Source organism: Castanea sativa, chromosome 3, assembly GCF_040712315.1.
Source record: "Castanea sativa cultivar Marrone di Chiusa Pesio chromosome 3, ASM4071231v1".
In the NCBI taxonomy this organism is placed as follows: domain Eukaryota; kingdom Viridiplantae; phylum Streptophyta; class Magnoliopsida; order Fagales; family Fagaceae; genus Castanea; species Castanea sativa.
In genome coordinates, this window is record NC_134015.1 from 9,264,345 (window position 1) to 9,283,706 (window position 19,362).

Consider the following 19,362-nt stretch of genomic DNA (forward strand, 5'->3'; position numbering starts at 1 on the left):
TAAAAGTGGAAAACTAAAGTAACAAATGTGTTTTTTTAGAGAGACAATATGGCCAAAAAGAATACAAAACTAGATTGTTATAAAATTATAAGTGGACTACAATTTTTTCCATTTTAATTTTTATGTGCCATAAAAAAATCCATATAAAATTATAAACACTGTTCAAAAGTAAACACTTGGAAATATCATTTTTTTTAATTTATAAAATAAAAAATATAAATTTAGAAGGATATAAAAGTAAAATAACCAATTTAAAATTAGTAGTGGACAACTAAAATAAACATATATGCTTTTTTAGAGAGACAATATGGTCAAAAGAATACAAAACCAAACATGAGTACTCTTATTATTAAAATTTAAAAAGTATTAAGTGGACTACAATTTTTTTTGTACCAATTTTTATGTCTCATCAAAAACATCTATTTAATAAAATTATAAAGAGTCCGATTAATGTATATCCTTAAGACATACGTTAATCATCTATATTTAAAAACATTTTATAAAAAATTGAAAAAATCTATCAAATTATAAATAAGGTTCAAAGAATCAAAAGTAAACCCTTGGAAATATAATTGTTTTTTTTTATAAAATAAGAAAATATATTTTTTTATTTGATAAAGAGAATTTTTTTTAGAAGGATATAAAAGTAAAATACCCAATTTAAAACTAGTAGGAGTAGTTATTAATTAATAGCATTTTGGCATTTTGTTTCCCCTTTTTTCCTTTTTCTCTCTTTTACACTTTTTCCTCTCTCTCTCTCTCACGCAGAGATTCCTCATTCAGAGCCCACAAAAACAAAAACCCCCTCGAAGATCCAACAATGCCACACACGCACACGCACGCGCACACACACTCTCACTCTCTCTCTCTCTCTCTCTGCTTCCTTTTGCAAAACTAGGGTTCTCTCTGTGTTTCTCTCTCTCTCTCTAGGTCACACTTTGTAAACCCTCAAATTTCATCATAATTACACCAAAAAAATAGTCTCTCTCTATTTCCCACTTCTAATTCCTCGTCAAGTTTCAAAATTTCGGAGCTTTGGATTCGATTCAGCTCTGAATTCTTCATTTCCTGTCAGATCAGAGCTAAATTTGTGGAAAAGTTTGAAACTTTTTTTTGTGGGGTTTTGTTTTTTGATTTGGGGGAGGTGTTGGATTTTGTGGGTTTTTGCATGTTGTGTTTTTTGGTGGAAATTTGAGTGATTTTGTGAAATTGGGGATTGATGATTTGGTTTTGTTGAATATAGAAAATTAAAAAAGAGTAAAAATTAGGGTTTTTCAGGGTTTGGTTTTGATTTGGTAGGGTCTACATGTCTAAGCCTTAGGGGGGTCCTCCTCTGCTCAGTTGTGGAGGATCCCTATTGAAAATATGTTAAAAAGAGAAAATAAAAATTGGGTTTTGAAGCCTGGGATTCTCTGAGGGCATGTGTGTTTGTGTGTGAATTTTTTTGATGAAAATTGTTATGTTGGTTGAGTTCTGGGTGGAAAATCAAGTGGTTTAGTAGCTGAAAAGGTTTGTATATTTCCTGTGGATTGGTTTTCTTGTGGGTTTTGTATTAGATTTTGGTGGAAATGTTTGGTTCTGTTCCGGACAGAGGCCATGATAGCAGTGGAATTTCGGTTCCGGTTTTGATTCCCTATACATTCCTGTGGCGAAATGGGGGAAGAAGCGTGGCACTTTGTGGGACTTTCACAAGGTTGGAGGCTAAAAATGATCATATTTTGACGTTTATGTTAATACCCAGATCTGTATTTTTTTTATATTATTGATACTTCTAAAGGTTTTTCATCTTTTGGTGATCAAAATATGTTTAATTTGCATTCGTTTGGATGTGGCTTTTAGTATATAGATTAAATATGTGATATGGGGTTTTTATTGGATTTATTGTTTGAATAGGTGGTCAGGAAGTATACCTATGTCTCTGGTGGAGGGACGCGATGACGTGTTTCAAGTTGTTTGCAATTTGACACCGGGAAATCACCAGGTTAATGAGCTATTGTGATTGATATGGTTATACTAGGCTCTAGGAAACAGACATACCCCTTATTTTTAACTGCTGTTATGTCTTAACATTTTTTTTGTAACGTAGAAGTCAATATGATTGGATTTTAGAAACATAAAAATCAAAGATGGTTAGAGTTAACCGTCAATTTTAGCTATTAAAGCTGCTACTAAACTTATTTCAAGGTTAATATATAATGCCAAACATGTCATTCCACTGTGAGCAAAAATGGTTCATGGAACTAAAGTATTAAACCTACAGCCTACTTGATATTAGATTTGAAGAAGATATGATTGTAGAAGTTTGAAGCTTGCCTTCACTTTCCAAAAAAAAAAAAAAAGAGAAGAAGTTGAGTTATGTCTTCTGAATGTTGACTCTTTTATTTTTTTGGGGGGTGAGGCTTGGTGGTTGTTGTAGAGACATATAATGGAAAACATTTTGAAATTAATCAATAACAGGATCATGAAATCTACAGCCTTCCCAATATTTTATTTGAAGTGGAAATGATTGAAGAAGTTTGAAGCATGCCTCTTTGGGCATTGATGGTTCTTTGTAATAGATGAGTCGGAGTTCATATTCGCTTGCAAGGTCCATATCTTTTCCTGATCACTGTGTGCTAGACACTTTTATCTGCCGTTCCATTGCTACATAGTATTGAGTACTGTGTACTTCTAAGCCATAATTCACTTCATAGCTTACAGTCTCCCTACAATCAATCAAATAGCCTTAATTTTCCCATCCTTAATCCTAGCCTAGTAGGCAACTGGGGCTTTTTTTTATTATTTTATTTAAATAATTTTTTATTTGAAGAGTAAGGGGATGTAAAATCTTGGTGGAATTTTAACTAGTGTTACGTAGTAGAGAAAATTATTTACTATGACTGGTTTTGAGACATCAACAATTGAGGATAAGCCCGGTATAGTCAAAGGTGAGCCGGGTGCTCGCCTAGGCACCCGGGCGAGGCGAGGCGCCTTTAGTGAGGTGCTTGCCTTTAGAGCCTAGGCGAGCAAGGCGACCTCCTTAAGCCATGAAAAAGGCGCTAAGGCGAGAGCCTCAAGTTTTTATTTTTATTTTTTTAATTAATTTTTTTTTTATAGAAGTTTGTTGTGAAACCTATTTTTAGACTATTAATTTCAAAAGGCATGTTATAAAACTTATTGTTAGGATCCTTACAGGGGATAATTTGAGGGGTAGAGGGTTGGATTTTGTCGATTGGTGTATCATGTGTCGCAGTAATAGGGAGACGGTGGATCATTTGTTACTACACTGTGAAAAGGCTTCTCGACTGTGGAGTTTGGTATTTAGATCTTTTGGGTTTTCTTGGGTCTTGCCTATATCAGTTGCGGATACTCTATTCAGTTGGAGGAATTGGCCTGGAAAGCATTTGTCTAGCATTTGGAATTTAGCTCCTTTATGCTTGATGTGGTGTCTCTGGAGGGAGCGCAATAGGAGGACGTTCGAGGACATGGAAAGCTCAGATGACCAGTTTTTGGCCTCTCTTAGTGGCACTCTGTTTCATTGGTCTAGGGTTTGGAGACTCACCTCTAGTAATTCTCTCCCTATGTTCCTTAGTTCTCTCCTGTGTACTTAGTTTCTTTTCCTTTCTTTTTCTTTTTACTCTTTCTTTTCCCTTTGTATTTATCTCTCTGTCTTATGTTTTTTTGCATAAGGTAGGGTTCTTGAATATATATCTTTTTTACCTATCAAAAAAAAAAAAAAGCCTATTGTTAGTTAAATTAATTTACAAATTTGTTTTGTAAGACTTATTGTTATATAGAAGCTAATTGTAAAATGTATTGTTAGAAATAACTAATAGAGCCTAAACCATGTTAATCCTATTTTGAAATAATTTGGTAGACCTAATTTCTTCATGCTACACATTGGAAAGCACTTCATTATAATATTATAATACACTAGGTACATATGATTGAAGTTCTATATGTAAAATAAATATATTAAGAATTTGGCGCCTCGCTTTACTCGGGCTAGCGCCTTTTTGTCGCCTCATGCCTCGGGCGATACAAGGCCTTGGCTCCTCAAGGTCGCCTTTCGCCTTCGGAGAAAATTGAGCAGAAATTAGCCGGTTGGAAGAAGTTGTACTTGTTAAAGGGGGTCGATTGATGTTACTCAAGAGTACATTATCTAGTCTTCCTACCTATTTCCTATCTTTATTCACCATTCCTATTTATGTGGTTAATGAAATTGAGAAGTTGCAAAGGGATTTTCTTTGGGGTGATAGCAAGACTCATCTGGTAGGATGAGATAAAGTTTGTGCACCTATAGCTAACGATGGCTTGGGGATAAGAAAACTTACTACTTTCAATAAGGCTTTATTGGGGAAATGGTTGTGGCGATTCGGGAAGGAAGAGGATTGGTTATGGAGGAGGGTGGTAGTTTCAAAATATGGGGAAGAATGGGGGGATGGACCTCAAAGCTAGGGAGGAGAGTTCATGGGTGTGGTTTGTGGAGAGGTATTCGTATGGGATGGGAGGATTTTAGCAAAAATTGTTAGTTTGTTGTTGGGTTGGGGAATAGAGTGAGATTTTGGCAGGGGGTGGTATGGGGATCAACCTTTCAAATTGGCTTTCCCAAGGCTGCATGGTGTTGCCATTGATAAGGAGACATCTGTAGAAGCTTCTTTGTCAAGGCAGGGGGCAGAGGATAGAAGAATTTGGGATGTTCATTTTAGTCGAAGACTTAATGATTGGGAGATGGATGAAGGACTGCATTTTCTTTTTATTTTGGGTGCTAATACTCCTCCACTGGATGTTGGAGACCGGATGAGTTGGAAGTTGAAACCTAATGGGGAGTTCGACATCTGGTCGTATTATAACAAATTGCGGGATTCCCCGTCAATTGTCTTCCTTGGAAAGGTATTTGGAGAGTAAAGGCACCTAGACGGGTTTCTTTTTTTTTGTTTAGTGTGTAGCTTGGAATAAGATTCTAACAGGTGATAAATTGAGATTGAGGAGATTGGATTTTGTAGACTCGTGCATTATGTGTCGACATTGTGGAAAGATGGTAGACCACTTACTTCTTCATTGTGAGATGGCTCATCGGTTGTAGAGTTTTGCCTTAGCAACTTTTGGTTTGTCTTGGGTTATCCCTAGATCGATCCCAGATTTGCTTTTTGGTTGGTGGAATTGGTTGAGGAAGCACTCGTCTCAGATTTTGAACTTAGTTCCGTTGTGCATCCTAAGGTGTATTTGGAAGGAATCGAATTGGCGGACTTTTGAGGATTTGGACAGTTTCGGTGATCAGATGCTTGCTTCTTTTAGTGGGACTCTTTTTGATTGGTCTTGGGCTTGGGAACTCACGACTAGTGATTTTCTCCTTTCTTTTCTTAGTTCTCTGTCTTCTTTGTAATTAATTTGTTGTTTGGTTTTCTTTTATGTTTCTCTTTGTTTTTCTTCTTGTATTTTCTGAGTCTGCTCTATGTTTTTCGTGCATAGAGCAGCCGTTCGCATATCAAACATTCTTACTTATCAAAAAAAAAAAAGAAGCCCAATACCTTAAGGAGGCGTGATTGCTTTCAGGGAAAACTTAGGTAGTCAAAGGCTTAGTAGCTATGCTGATAGATGTTTGGAAGAGCTGCCAACAGATTCTTATCATCACGATGGTGTCAAAGAAACATTTCTTTCCTCCAATGAGCTCTAGTTCAAACAGTACCTCCTCTCCCTATAAAAGTGGTTGGAGGTAAGGTCAATGCTCAAAACTCTTTGGGTGTGTGTTTTAAACATAATAATAGTAAAAAAAAACCCCTCTCGTCATTATTTCTAAAGCCCAAACACGATTGAAGGATCTGTAGATATAGGCTCCGTTTGTTTTGTTGTAATATAATTTTCTGATGTAAAAATATTTTACAACTGAAATTTTTTTTTGTTATACAACCTAACAAGCACTGGAAAATGTTTTCTAGAGCATTTTCAGGAATTGTAAAATATTTTACAAAGAAACAAATGTAGCCATAATTGTGACTGGCCTAGACATGAAGCATGGCCTTTAAAAAAGTACATGGTGGTGTTGTGTGCGCTGTTGTAGTGGACATTGGAGCATCTTTTGTTATGCTATAAGGTTGCTCTTGAGTAGTGGAGCTTCTTTTTTCATATTTTCTGGTTTCAGTGGGTGCTCCCAGAAAAGTTGGCAGAATTGGGTAGGCAAGCATTCTTTGGATGTTTGGAATATTTTCCTGTTATTTGATGTGGACTTTGTGGAGGGAACGAAATTGTCGTATATTTAAGGACATCAAAAATTCACTGGCTCAGTTGATAGCTTTGTTTTCTCAATTGTTGTTTGATTGGTGCTGTGCATGGGTTTTACTAGTAGTAACTCCATTGCTGATTTCTTTGAGTCTTCATCCTTCTGTACGTAATCTTTTGTGATTCTTTAGATTTTGTCCATTAAGGTGCTGCTGCATATTCTTAGAGGCACAAATATATACTTCTAATTGTTTTAGAGGTCTTCATTGTTGTGCTGAGTAATAATGGATATTAATACATAATATAGTTATTGAAAGCTGCTGTTGATGCTGAGATTTGATGTTTTCATACCCATGCAGTACAAGTTTTGCGTTGATGGAGTGTGGCGGCATGATGAGAGTCAGCCCTTCATAACAGGGGATTATGGGTTAGTGAATACCATCTTAATAAGGGAACCGGATATGATTCCCCCTACTTATAGTCATCAACCACCTGACATGGACATGGATTATGATGTCGTTATGCCCCCGGTAAGGCAACATATATATATTAAAAAATTTAAGTTCTGTTTCTCAAATGCTGCTAGCATTCCAATAACTGTTTTATTTTTCTTGGTTGCGACAGTAATTATAGTTACTGTCCAAGTGTCATAATATGGCAATCAGATGTAAGTTTCCCCCACATTCTTGAAAGTTCTTCACACCTACGAATAATTTGTGATAATAATTTCTTACTTTGCTTGCAACTGTCCAAGTGTCATAATGTGGTTATCAGACAAAGCAATAAATTGCAGAGAGATAAATTTCCCCCTAAAAAAAGATGAAGAATTAAGGGAGGACTTGAAAATTTTCTGAAAAGTCTTTTTAGGTTTTGATTAGCCAGAAAATCTGTTGTTGATTTTGCTTCTTCCTGCTTGCCAGAAAAGAACAATCCAAAGAGCTATATACATTGTTGATAATCATGATAGTGTTTCATGGTAATATTTTTCGCTGATCAAGTTTCTTGGATTTAGTATTAATTTTAATAAAAAGATTTTTTATTTTATTTATAGGGGGAGTTCTAAAGTCATTGTTAGTATTTTGTTTTAATACTTTTATGTTTACTATCTGGTAATATAAAATAGGTCACTTTGTTGCATGGTCCTTTGCAGGAAGCAGTTCCAAGGATATCAGTGACTGATTTGGAGGTTTCTCGACACCGTATATCTTTGTTCCTGTCTACACATAATGCTTATGAGTTGCTTCCTGAGTCAGGCAAGGTTCGAATGCTTTTACCCTTTTAAGGAGCTATTTATGTTTTAATTATCTATGATTTTGCCACTCTTTGCTTGGTAAACTCATTGCTTTCAAGTTCAATTGTCTTAAATCTTTCATTGTGCAGATCATTGCCCTGGATGTTAACTTACCTGTGAAGCAAGCATTTCATATTCTCTATGAGCAGGTGACTGTCCTTTTACATGCAGAAACCCATTTAATCAATTAGAGCACATGCACTGACAGAAGTGCGCGTGTGTGTGTATTGATATGTGCGTGTGTGTGTGTGTATTGGTGGTTGGGAGGGGGGGGGGGGTGTTGAACTAACCCAATTGCTTTATATTAGTTTCTAGGGCCTGTCTTTTTATTATGAGAGTTGTTTGGCTTTTTCATTTTCTTTTGAGAAAAAGGGTGTTCCAAGGGGTGTAGTTGATCTTTTGATGCTTATAAGTTTGATGCTTATTATCCTTCTCCTTTGGGTAATGTAAATTAGCAGCTTTGGTGTTTTTTTTTATATATATATATATATATATATATTTTTTTTATGCCTGTCTTTAGGTTTTTCTGTCATTCACTTTTTTAATTACTATTTTGTTCTAGCATATGATCTTTTTACTTGTGTGTCTTTGCTGATTATTAGCCTTTCTTTTTGGGTACTGAATTGCTGATTATTAGCTTAGATGTACGTCTTTGCTGATATAAGCTACTTCCAGGGAATCTCTGTGGCTCCTCTCTGGGATTTTTGCAAGGGCCAGTTTGTTGGAGTTCTTAGTGCGTTGGACTTCATCCTAATATTGAAAGAGGTATCCTTGGCTTGAAGTAAACTTCAATGTTACCTTGTGCTGTGGTGGTTTTGAAGGAAAACTGTCCTTTGTTTTAAAATTTAAAATGTACATGGATTGACATCAGAATATCAGAAACTTTTATGTGCTGGTGATAGCTATAAAGGACAACTATATTTGTAATTTGAAAAAAAAAAAGAATGTACTAGGGTTTACATAAGAAGTATTAGAAAACTATTGATTTTATGAAAATTTACAACTCTCCTAAGACTTGTGGTTGTGCAAGGTACACAATGCTTCTTAGTCTTGTGAAACCTGCCAAATTAAAAAGTAGCACCAATGTGGTGCTACATTACTGCCATAAGACTCTTCATTTAATTATTCTATATTCTCTTCATCTGCTGACATCACAAGTCACTGTATCATGAGCTTGGGTAAAAAGGGGACTGCCTCCGGGTCACTTGATTTGTTATGATTCAGTAAATAAACCACTTTACAAGGTTTTCTGATTTATGCATCTTTGAAAGATACCTATCAAAAAAAAAAAAAAGCATCTTTGAAAGATCAGTTAGTTAAGATTAAATTCAGTAGCTTATTTTGTATGTTAAGGAGAGTATTATTTAATGGGTATACATCCACCTGCTTGAAAAACTATTATTTGATTGCTCTTACGAGGAGAGGAGGTGCCATTTGAGCTAGAGTTTATTGGGAGAAAGTAGTTTGGGCAATCATTTGCGTGATAGTTTTAGTTTTCATGCATCATAGTTTTGTTGTGTTGTTGGTACCTTAGTACACTGCCCGTGTGCTTTGGTTCCTTTTATTATTTTAATTCTTCAATAAAGCATTATTACTTATCAAAAAGGTAGTTTGGGCAACCATTTAAAAAAAGATCCATGCTTTGGAAAATCCTTCTTGGAGTACTGTACACCTTAGCATGGTTAGCTTTTGTTATGCTCATCAATATGTTTATCCTTAGCTCTTGAATTTTCATGGCTGCCAATCCCAATTTATTTATTTTGATAACTTCACCTACCGCAATCCTACAGAAAAGCATTTGTAAAATGATTCTTATATATTTGTATATTGTCTGTGGTTCATCCCTTCTTATATCTTGACTGCTTGCTTGATCGTCCAAGTTTATTTTGTCTTCTGGATGCTCGTTTCCTCAATGTTTTCTTTGAAAAACAAACAAACACTTGCGCTTGTAGATAAAAGCATACCTTAGGTCCTTTTAACACGTGTAACCCTCTGAATTTCAGCTTGGGAGTCATGGATCAAACTTGACAGAGGAAGAGCTTGAAACACATACTATAGCAGCTTGGAAAGAGGGGGGAAAACTACATCTTACTAGAACAATGGATGGCAATGGGGCATCATTTTCTCGTCGACATCTTGTTCATGTAAGTGCTTCTTGAGATTCTGTGCCAAAAGGATCTAGCAAGCACGTCTGAAAACTTAAATTTCTAATGATTATCATCTTTTGAGCTATTCGAAAAAAGGTGCTTCTTAGCTGCATTTTGACTGCATATTCTGCTCTTACATGAATGTGGTGATCATATTGCTAACTCGTAAAGATCTAGATATAAAAATTTGAAAAATGTGATGAGGGTGCCAGAATTTGCAGCTTCTTTAGTGTCCTCTTTAGTTTTAGATTTCCGTAAGAACCGTATGTAGTGTTGATGGGATTTGGAGGGAGAGAATTTGCTTAACTTGTCCCGACAATCAATGCTTCCTGTCAAATAAATTTACACTACCTTACACTTTGTCAGATGGTTGGACTTCCCTTTTATGTTGAACTTTTTTTGGAGGTTTACATCAAGAAAGTCTTTGATCAGATGGTGTGAAGGAGTCTATTGTATATTTTGGCATGCAGGTGGCATGTTGTGCAATTTAGCCAGACTTGTGTTATATTGGACTCTGGTGTTAATATGTATCGACATATATTGCAACAACCTTAGATCCTAGCGTTTGTATCACCCCTCTGCAATTTCTCCCCCCATTCTGTAGTTAGCTGGCTATGTGTATCTGTTAACCTATTTACCCTCATTGTAGTTCTGTTGATTGGTTAAAGATGTTAAAACTGTTTGTTGATTATTTAAAGTATGAGTTTTATAATCAAATATCCTTTTTGCTGATTGATGGGGGAACTAGGATTCAGTTACCTCAAAATATCTTGATGCTGGAGTGTGCTGTCTCAATAGTCTAATATTTATTACTTCTGTTTTCCACAGGCTGGGCCAAATGATTGTCTGAAAGATGTTGCTTTGAAAATTTTGCAAAACAAGGTGGCAACAGTTCCCATAATCCATTTTTCTTCGCAGGATGGTTCAGTTCCGCAGCTACTACATCTTGCTTCCCTGTCTGGGATACTAAAATGTAAGCTTCTTCCAGGTTTGTCACTTAAAAGTTACATGTTTTGAAACTAATCCATGGGCCTAATTTTCAGGTATATACAGGTATTTTAGACATTCGTCTAGCTCCTTGCCCATTCTTCAACAACCAATTTGTTCAATTCCTTGTGGAACATGGGTACCAAAAATTGGTGACTCGAAGCCATTTGCAATGTTAAGGCCAAATGCCTCTCTTAGTGCTGCTCTAGCTTTGTTGGTTCAAGGTGATTTTCCTTCTCTTCTGTAACAACTGCATGAAGGTTTTGGTGATGTTCTTGGAATGGAAATAATAAAATCTTACTGTAAAAACTAAGGTTTGTGATTGGAGGATTAATTTTCCCCCCCAATTTATAGGAGGAAAAGAAAAATCAATCACATGCTTTTTTTTTTTAATCTTGTAAGAATTGGCTTGTTTGTTTTGGTCTTCTGCATCACATACCTGGGCTTAATCCTCTTCTTACTGCACTTTGTTTTTGGCCTTCAAGTATTTCTTGAGGATTGTGCTAATCCAACCATATCTGTATGAGAAGGCATCTTTCTTCCGCATATCCATTGATGAACGTTTGAGAGGAATTATATTTTTTCCAGGCTAGGAGTATTCTAGTTGCTGAGAATTCTTTGTTCCTCCTGATTTTAACTTCATTAGCTTTTGCATTATAACACTTGACTTTGTAAGCAGCAAGCTGGTTTTCTTTCAATTATTCTACCTCATCTGTTGGCCTTGTGTTATTACATTTTCCCTTTTGCAGCTGGAGTTAGTTCAATACCGATTGTGGATGATAACGGCTCGTTGCTGGATATTTATTCACGGAGGTAATCTGCTGTCTCACTTTTGGATTTGTATAAAGGTATTCTTTATTACTGCTTTGGCAAAAAATAAAGTACATGCACAAATTCACAGATGTGTGCTATTTCCTTCTCAGTGATATTACTGCTTTGGCAAAAGATAAAGTATATGCACAAATTCGCCTCGATGAAATGAGTATTCTTGAGGTAATTTTTCATTGGCACTCATCTGATTGCATTAGGCACATAGACTGTATGGTAGCTAGCCACCTCTTTTGTAAGAAGATATTTCCTTGGTTGCATAATGTATGATGTATGACAATTTAGTATTTATGAGGTTAGTTTCTCATTGTCACTCATCCAACTGCAGTACTTAATTTACAACAAAAAAAAAACACACACACACACACTTATCCAACGCATTAGGCATGTAGGTATGGTAGCCAGCCAGCTCTTTTGAAAGAAAATATTCTTTTTGTTAAGTGAGCTTTTTGCTCCAAGAAGATATATCCTGGGTTGCATTAATTGATGAAAATTTCTAATTTCTGTGATTACTTTGACTTATCATTATTACATTAGTGTTTGGGTTTCAGATGAGACCTAGAATCTATTCAGTTCAATCCAGTGCATCTTCTACTCTTAGAAAAATGTTCAGCTTGATAAAGCTTAGAAGATAAGAGATAATTTTATATTCTTTGGGTTTTTTAGTTAAAAGCACGTAAGCATGGTGCCACTGAATCATCACTTATTATTACTTATTAGCAGTAAAATGAAGGGAGAGTTTCATGGTTTATAATATTTATGAGGGTGATTGGGCTTCTTAAGTTGTGACTCTTGTTAGGCCCTGCACGCCATACTTGGCGAGAAATATATTTGTAATGTACTTTATTGTTCTTGCTCTTATTGATGGTTGTTACATTTTCCTGAAAAAGCATTATTTGTTGTGGACAATAATGGAATATCTTAGTTTTATGGGGATAAGCTTACTCCCACCCCAACTGGCAGCTACTGTCTCACCATCTCCTAAATTTTCATCATCCTGATGACTCAGAGAAGTGATGATTTCCCATTGCTTTGATTCTGGTTATTTGCATTTGGTACTTACTAATCAAATAATTTTGACCAAAATGCAATGAATTGTTCCACTTACGTCTTTTCTGAGCTTGCTTGGAGTCCTTTTTCTTTGGGTAACAAGTCTAAATATCTACATTTGTTGATATAAATTTCCCAGAGGAATGTGCTTATCTTTAATTTCTCCAAAGTGCAAAATTTTAAAGAAATTTGTAGTTTATTCTTTGGTTGGAAAACAATTATGAATTTTCATTGTTATACTGATTTTGAGGATCAATCAGTAATTGTATATTCTCATAATTTACTTGAGCCAGTTGCTGCAGTGTCTGCCCAAACTTCTGGATGTCAAATGTTCAGTCGTTAAGTCAGGCACAATGCAAGTAGTTTTACTTACACTAGTAGTTAATTCAGGCACAATGCTTTACCTTATCTCTCTAAGTGTGCCAATGTTCTATGCATTTAGGCATTGCGATTGGGACAAGATGCAAACTCACCTCATGGGGTCTTCAATGGACAGAGATGTCAGATGTGTTTGCGATCTGATCCCCTGCATGAAGTGATGAAACGGTTGGCAAATCCTGGTAATTTGCTTAGCTCTCTTTAAGATGGTTTATGTTATTTCCCCTTGATCAATTAAGTAGCTTGTTCACGTGTATCCTTTCAGGGGTTAGGAGACTTATAATTGTGGAGGCTGGCAGCAATCGTGTGGAAGGTATAATATCATTGAGTGATGTGTTCAAATTCTTGCTAGGTTATCCAGACTTTGTTGGCCACCATTTCACATGAAGGGGTTGACGATGGTGCCATTTGGGAAGTCCCATTGATTTATTGACATCTTGTATCTTTGAGCTGTGATCTCCTTCCCATTGTGAAAGCTCTAATTTCTTTCTCCAAGTCTTGATTGGACTAGCCTCATGCTTCTGAGCACCACCCCCATCTTTAGGATAGAAAATTTTAAAGAGAAAAAAAAATTCTGTAAATTGTGAGGTTTCAATTTTTTACCTTTTCAACACCTAATTATTATCAACTGTGCAGCTGGCACAGCTGCCATGTTTGTGTCTAGTGCTAACAGAAAATGAGGCAGGAAAAAAGAAGTGAAGACTTTATATGGCACCCTTTGCCACTTGTTCGGCTGTACGTAAAAAAGTCTGTTAGTTCAATTTCAATTTCAGTTGCTGTTCTTCGATTGTTTTATTGTAACATTGCTGTTTGTTGGGCTGTGACAATTTATGTCACGGGGTTTAATTGTCTATAAATTTAAGATGGCTTGTTTGTGTCTCTTGTTTAGAGCTTCAATATGATATCATTGCTTTCAGTCTAATTTACAGTGAAGAGTGAACCCTACTGTTGTAGAGATCATGTCCAACCACTAACTAGGCTATCCTAGTCATAGCTAGAGTTGAGATTGAAAAGTGACCATATATCCTACCATTCACTGTTAGAATTTTACAAATCTTATTAATTTATGTATATGGATTTATCTGGGATTAATGTGAGATTATTGTGAAATGGAAGGTCAGATTTCATTAGGGGTTGTATGCTTATATTCTCAATAAAAAGAAAAGGGTTATGTTAATCTTGGTGTTGAAGCGTGTGCACAGTTTATGGTTGTAGAACAAAACAAGGCCTTTCTATAGCAAAGTTTATGCTATGTTAATCTTAGGCACCATCTTTCCGGACCTGCACAACGGTTCACACCACCAACCCTAATAAACAATTACTTGCCTCAATTTGTTTCTGTATTTACGGTAGGTGTGGATTACACAAGGGGAGGAAAGGTTAGGGAATCTCCAACAGCCTAGCTATACTACCTTATTTTTGTTTAATTTAATTAGCCTATTTCCTTAAAAACTCTTTTTCAAAAGCCTCAAGAGTTTGCAAGCTATTTTGGATTAGAAACTAGTAAGTTACCTGTAGGGATAATATTTTAATATTTGATTTAAGATAGTTTTGGAGAATATTTTACATGTACTATGGCATAGCATTATTGTTATAAAACTTTATTAGTAATGAGTTTATTATACAAAGCAACCATTGTAAATTGTTTACATATCCATTACAATTATTCAATTAAAGTATTTTAAGGAAAAAAAAAACTTTTGGAAGAATATTGTGGAGTAAAAGTTGATATAGAACATGTTTATCTCTTTTTTTTTTTTTTTTTTTTTTTAAATTTTAAATCAAACTACACATTCCAAATATCTACACATTACAAAATTTACAAACTTACAATATCTAACATAAACATCAAAATCGTAATTGTCGTTGTCACTCAATATAAAATGTATACTCCATTTCTTTGGTTGTAGTTAATTCATACGGGTTAAGATTAGATGAGACAACCATATTGGAGTGAGGTAGGTGTTGAAAGATTGAAGGTAAATAATATTATTTTTTGTCATTACGTATTTGATATGAAGGGGTATGAGTAGGTATATATAAAGGGGTAGAAGTGCAAAATGTGAAAATGATGAATTAAAATGTAAAGAGTTTTGTGTGTGTGTATGAGGGATGAAATGTTTTAAAACATTGAATCAGAAGATACAAAGAATATTTATTTTTTAGTTAGAAAAGTCTTGAAATATTGAATTAAATGAAGCAAAAAGTCAATATTTAATTTGTTCTTATATTTGATGTAGCACTTGAGAATATTTGAATTCTCTTTACATAGAATGCGTCACTTGACAAAATCTCATACTTTTCCACATGAGATTTTTGCTTTTATATCTATATTGATTGATGACTTGATACAAGAGTCAATCAAATGTGGCTAGCAGACTTAGACTTGCCAAAAAATTTATAAGGTAAATTACAAATTTGTTTCCTAATCCTTTCTCTGCATGTCAATTTGGACTTCTGCATGTCAATTTGGACTTCTAACATTTTAAACGTGTCATCTTAGTCTCTTACTTTTTGATATTGTATCAAAATTATCTCTGCCATGAATAAAAAAAGTTGTTATAACTAATTGTTAAAATAAAATATATGTTATTTTCATGACACATAAAATGCCATGTATACTGCGACATCAACCTAGACTTTTATATATATAGCAGAATTGATCACCGACCACCAATCCACCTGTTTGCTGACCAGATCTTCCCTCGAAATCAAGGAAGAATGCAGATCACAAGATTGAAACAACCCCACCTCTTCTTTAAACTCTCCCTCTCTATATTTCTGCCTTTCCCAACATTTAGTCACACAGGTTTTTTGGTATGATTATTTTGTTTCAAATATTGTGTGCTAACAGAAGGATGTTTTTGAAATTAGTGTTTAACCAGTTTGAAGGCTAAGTTGTTAATTAGATCTAGTATGAGAGTTTTATGTTAAACAACCAAGCATACACATCATATACAACATAATATAAATATGACACATGATGTGATTACCTAGAAAATCTTATGAAACAACTTGTTCCAAAGGAAAAATTTGGGAGGACTTGACTTAATCAATCTAGGTAACAGTTCCACTATAAGCTTATAAGATGAAGACTTGCAATTAAGACTAAACAATTTACAGTAAACCTAACTTCAGTCACCAAAGTTTTGAATCTCATAGATCTCTTTTACAGTAAATTGTTGCAACATGAACCTCCAATTCACACACTTCAAAATCCCATTGAAGATTTGAATCTCCAGTACACTTGATAGCTGAAGGTTAGCAACTTGATTCCACCGGTTTCATGAGTGTGTGAGAGATCACTAGTAGTGATTTTGAAAAAGCAATAGACACAAACCTCTAGGTCTCAAATTGAGTTACTGCAAAGTCTAAAAAACACGACTTACAGTTTTCCTTAAATTCTTAGTGAAGTAGGTTTGAAACCTTAAACATATGATGGACTAATGGGCTGCAAAATAAAATTTATAGATTCGACTTTTGATCGGTCGAACTTTACTTTCTATTGGTTGAAACTATTAAAACTTGATTCCTTGAATTTGTAGCTTCTTTATTCTCTTCTACATTGAATACCAGCTTCTTGAGCATTATCTACTCAATTCTATAGACTCTATGAGCTATATTTAGACAAGTTTGTGTTCACGTGTTTGCCAACAAAAAAGTATACAAGCATAGAACCTACAAGTTCTTCACTTTGTTTTGCCGGAGGAGCTTATCAACGGTGGTAGGACATGCTGGTTTTGTCGCTGAGACCTTTAACGCATACAACACACCCCTTTTTGATAAAGTAGCTTTTGCCTTTCAAGCTTCCCAACAGGACATTCTTGCCAAAAAAAATATTTGTTGAATTGCTCAGAGTAGAAACTTTTCTTTTGCGCCTTCCCAAAATCAAACGTTAAATCATCAGTAGCAATACAACAGTGAAAAAGTGTACTTTAATATTTTCAAAAAAAAAAAAAAAAAAACTCATTTCGTATGTAGTATACAGCACAGAGAAGAGGAAGGCAAAGGGAAATTTTTTTTTTTAAAGAAAAATACAAAGCAATCGATAGATTGGGTTGCGTTCACATAATCACATTCCATTGTTTTACCTTTCTGGGTAACTCTTAATTCTTTTTATTTGAGCGGAAGAAATTCAACAAAAATGAAAAACCACAAGAATGCAAATAAGATATGTTCTTTTTGAGGTAGAGCTTTTAAAGAAGACGTGAGTTTGTTTCAATTTTGTGATCTGAATTCTTCCTTGGTTTCGTGGGAAATATGGTCGGCAAACATGGTGTGCTCAGCGTAGCCACGTCGAGACTGAAGAGGGCTCTGGTCCTCCCAATTTTTTTTTTGAATTCACAGGAACGTTATGAGCTTGACTTTATCTTGTCTCAGTTTTGTGTCTGGGAAAATTTTTCTTCTTTGGTGTAACTTGTTTTCTGAAGCCTTTTGTGCTTTACAGACTTTTTAAGTCCAAAAATATTTTAATATATTCTCTAATTCTAAGAGATCACCAAGTGTATGGTTTAAAACAATACACTTCAAAAGAAAAACTGATGTCATTTCTTCCACAAGTCCCCATGTATGTGGTTTTCCTCCTCTGGTTCTCGTGTTGTTTATTTTTAAATAAATCAAGACTATACTATTTTGATGAATGATAAATATACCATATTCTATATAGCATATAAATATAATACATCATTTTAATTTGACAAAAATATATGATTGGTTATTCACTTATTTGATTATATTATTTTTTTATGCTTTCAATGATTGTAGTATTTTATTTATAATTTTATTTTAGACTGTTGTATATAGAAAAATGTTATGTTCACAACATTTCACAATAACATCACTTAAGATTTGTTTTGAAAAAAGTGTGAACATAGCACTTTTCATTATATATAATATAGATATAGTATATAAAGAGAAAAAAATTATAGTCTTGTTTTATACTTGGCATTTCCTCCCCAAGACAAATTCCTGGCTCTGCAGCGTGATAAACTATGTACTATTGATTTTTTTTTTAAAGCTTAGGCTGATGTGGCATTACACATGGCATTTTCTGTGGCATGAAAATAATATTTTATTTTATTTGTTGGTCACGTTATCATTTTCCTTAATGACAATGATTATTTTGACACAATACCAAAAGATTAAAGAATAAATTGATACATTTGAAATATTAGATACCAAATTGACCCAGTGTAAAAGTTAAGGACCAAATACATAATTTTCTCAATTTATAGGATTGATCTTTTGTATTGTACCGTGTATCTGTCTTGTACTCTCTCTCTCTCTCTCTCTCTCTATATATATATATATATATATATTTTTTTTTTTTTTGAGAAACTTTATATTTTTAATCAAAAGAGATGGAAGAAAGAATATTTGAAAGGTGACTGGTTAAAAGAGAGAGCTATGTTGGAGTGTTGAAAAAAATGGTTAGTTAATTGAGTAAATGTCCTTTTTGCTTGCTATTTCAATTAGTAGGAAAAGGTTTTGATCCATACATATATCTTTTTCCAACTCACTATGTGAGGATTGAAGAGATTATTTATGTGTAATTTTAGTTACATTAGTCTCAGACTCGCATAATGTGCGAAAAAATTTGACGATTTTTTTTTGTTAAGTGTTAATCCCAAACTTTTCTTAAAATGGTGCAATTATTTTCTATCTAAGTATATTCGGTTTTCTAAATTAAGCTATCTATATTTGTTATTTGAAACTATTTTTATATTTTGTATTTTTTTTTCCAAGAGAACATAACGCATTTTACATTCAATTTTTATATAAGGCGAGATATTTCCCAAATAATGTAATGTGTGAGTGAAATTTGTTTCTAGTACTCCTTATAAACGGTTTATCCTCTATACGTCTTGAATGACCTAAAAAGAAAGACAATATAAGTGAATCCATCACTTATAGTAGGAAAAAAAAAAACATACAAGAATTTAATAACATAAAAAAGTAATTTTATCAAGAACCTACCAACATTATGCTAAGAGAAAACATAATTGTCAATAAAATAACTCCTCTTTCTACACAAAATCTCCTCTCAAAGCATCACCGAAGTGGATTGAAATGGATCATAGTGGATCAAAATAAACCAAAATGAATTGAATAGACCAAAGTAGATCGAAATGGACTGAATTTGACAGAAGTAAACTGCAATGAACCAAAATACTTTGCATATGGCCCAACAGGGACATAACAATAATAAATACTATGATTTAGCTTTTAAATATATATAGATATCTATATAACTTTGTTTTTTTTTTTTTAGAGAATATATATGACTTTGTTAATGAGCCATGGAAAGTATTAGAAATCATTCCGTAATAGGTTGAATAAGATAATTCTAAATATGCTTAGAGTCAAACTTTATTTTTTCAATTAATGCTATTAGAGATGTTATTGTCTTTTTTCTTTGGGTCTAACCACGTGTTCTAAGGCATTTGATAATAAAAAATTTAATAGGATGTATATCCTATGCAT

At 34.2% G+C, this 19,362-nt stretch overlaps 1 protein-coding gene across 3 annotated transcripts; it reads left to right on the forward strand.

Annotated features, from left to right (window-relative positions):
• The first annotated feature begins 691 nt into the window (after nt 1-691).
• On the forward strand, nt 692-13,761 carry LOC142627964 (sucrose nonfermenting 4-like protein). 3 transcript variants are annotated; one of them, XM_075801873.1, is made up of 14 exons: nt 692-1,693; nt 1,894-1,981; nt 6,558-6,728; nt 7,349-7,456; nt 7,579-7,638; nt 8,165-8,254; nt 9,493-9,633; nt 10,465-10,609; nt 10,680-10,847; nt 11,373-11,436; nt 11,547-11,616; nt 12,795-12,856; nt 12,944-13,061; nt 13,145-13,761. In XM_075801873.1, the coding sequence occupies exons 1-13, from the start codon at nt 1,569-1,571 to the stop codon at nt 13,038-13,040; spliced, it is 1,389 nt and encodes a 462-aa protein (XP_075657988.1). In that variant the 5' UTR covers nt 692-1,568; the 3' UTR covers nt 13,041-13,061; nt 13,145-13,761. The 3 variants fall into 3 exon arrangements, with proteins under 3 accessions (XP_075657988.1, XP_075657987.1, XP_075657989.1); XM_075801872.1 differs by lacking the exon at nt 12,795-12,856; XM_075801874.1 differs by lacking the exons at nt 692-1,693; nt 1,894-1,981; nt 12,795-12,856 and adding an exon at nt 6,823-6,865 and having other exon boundaries at nt 6,564-6,728.
• The last annotated feature ends 5,601 nt before the right edge of the window (nt 13,762-19,362 follow it).

What these genes read in the sequence shown, in the direction of transcription:
- LOC142627964 (XM_075801872.1), top strand. Translation starts at nt 1,569, where the DNA reads ATGTTTGGTTCTGTTCCGGACAGAGGCCATGATAGCAGTGGAATTTCG. An exon ending in TGCTTCCTGAGTCAGGCAAG is followed by an intron (nt 7,457 to 7,578) that starts GTTCGAATGCTT and finishes TTCATTGTGCAG; the next exon opens with ATCATTGCCCTGGATGTTAA. An exon ending in CTCGTCGACATCTTGTTCAT is followed by an intron (nt 9,634 to 10,464) that starts GTAAGTGCTTCT and finishes TGTTTTCCACAG; the next exon opens with GCTGGGCCAAATGATTGTCT.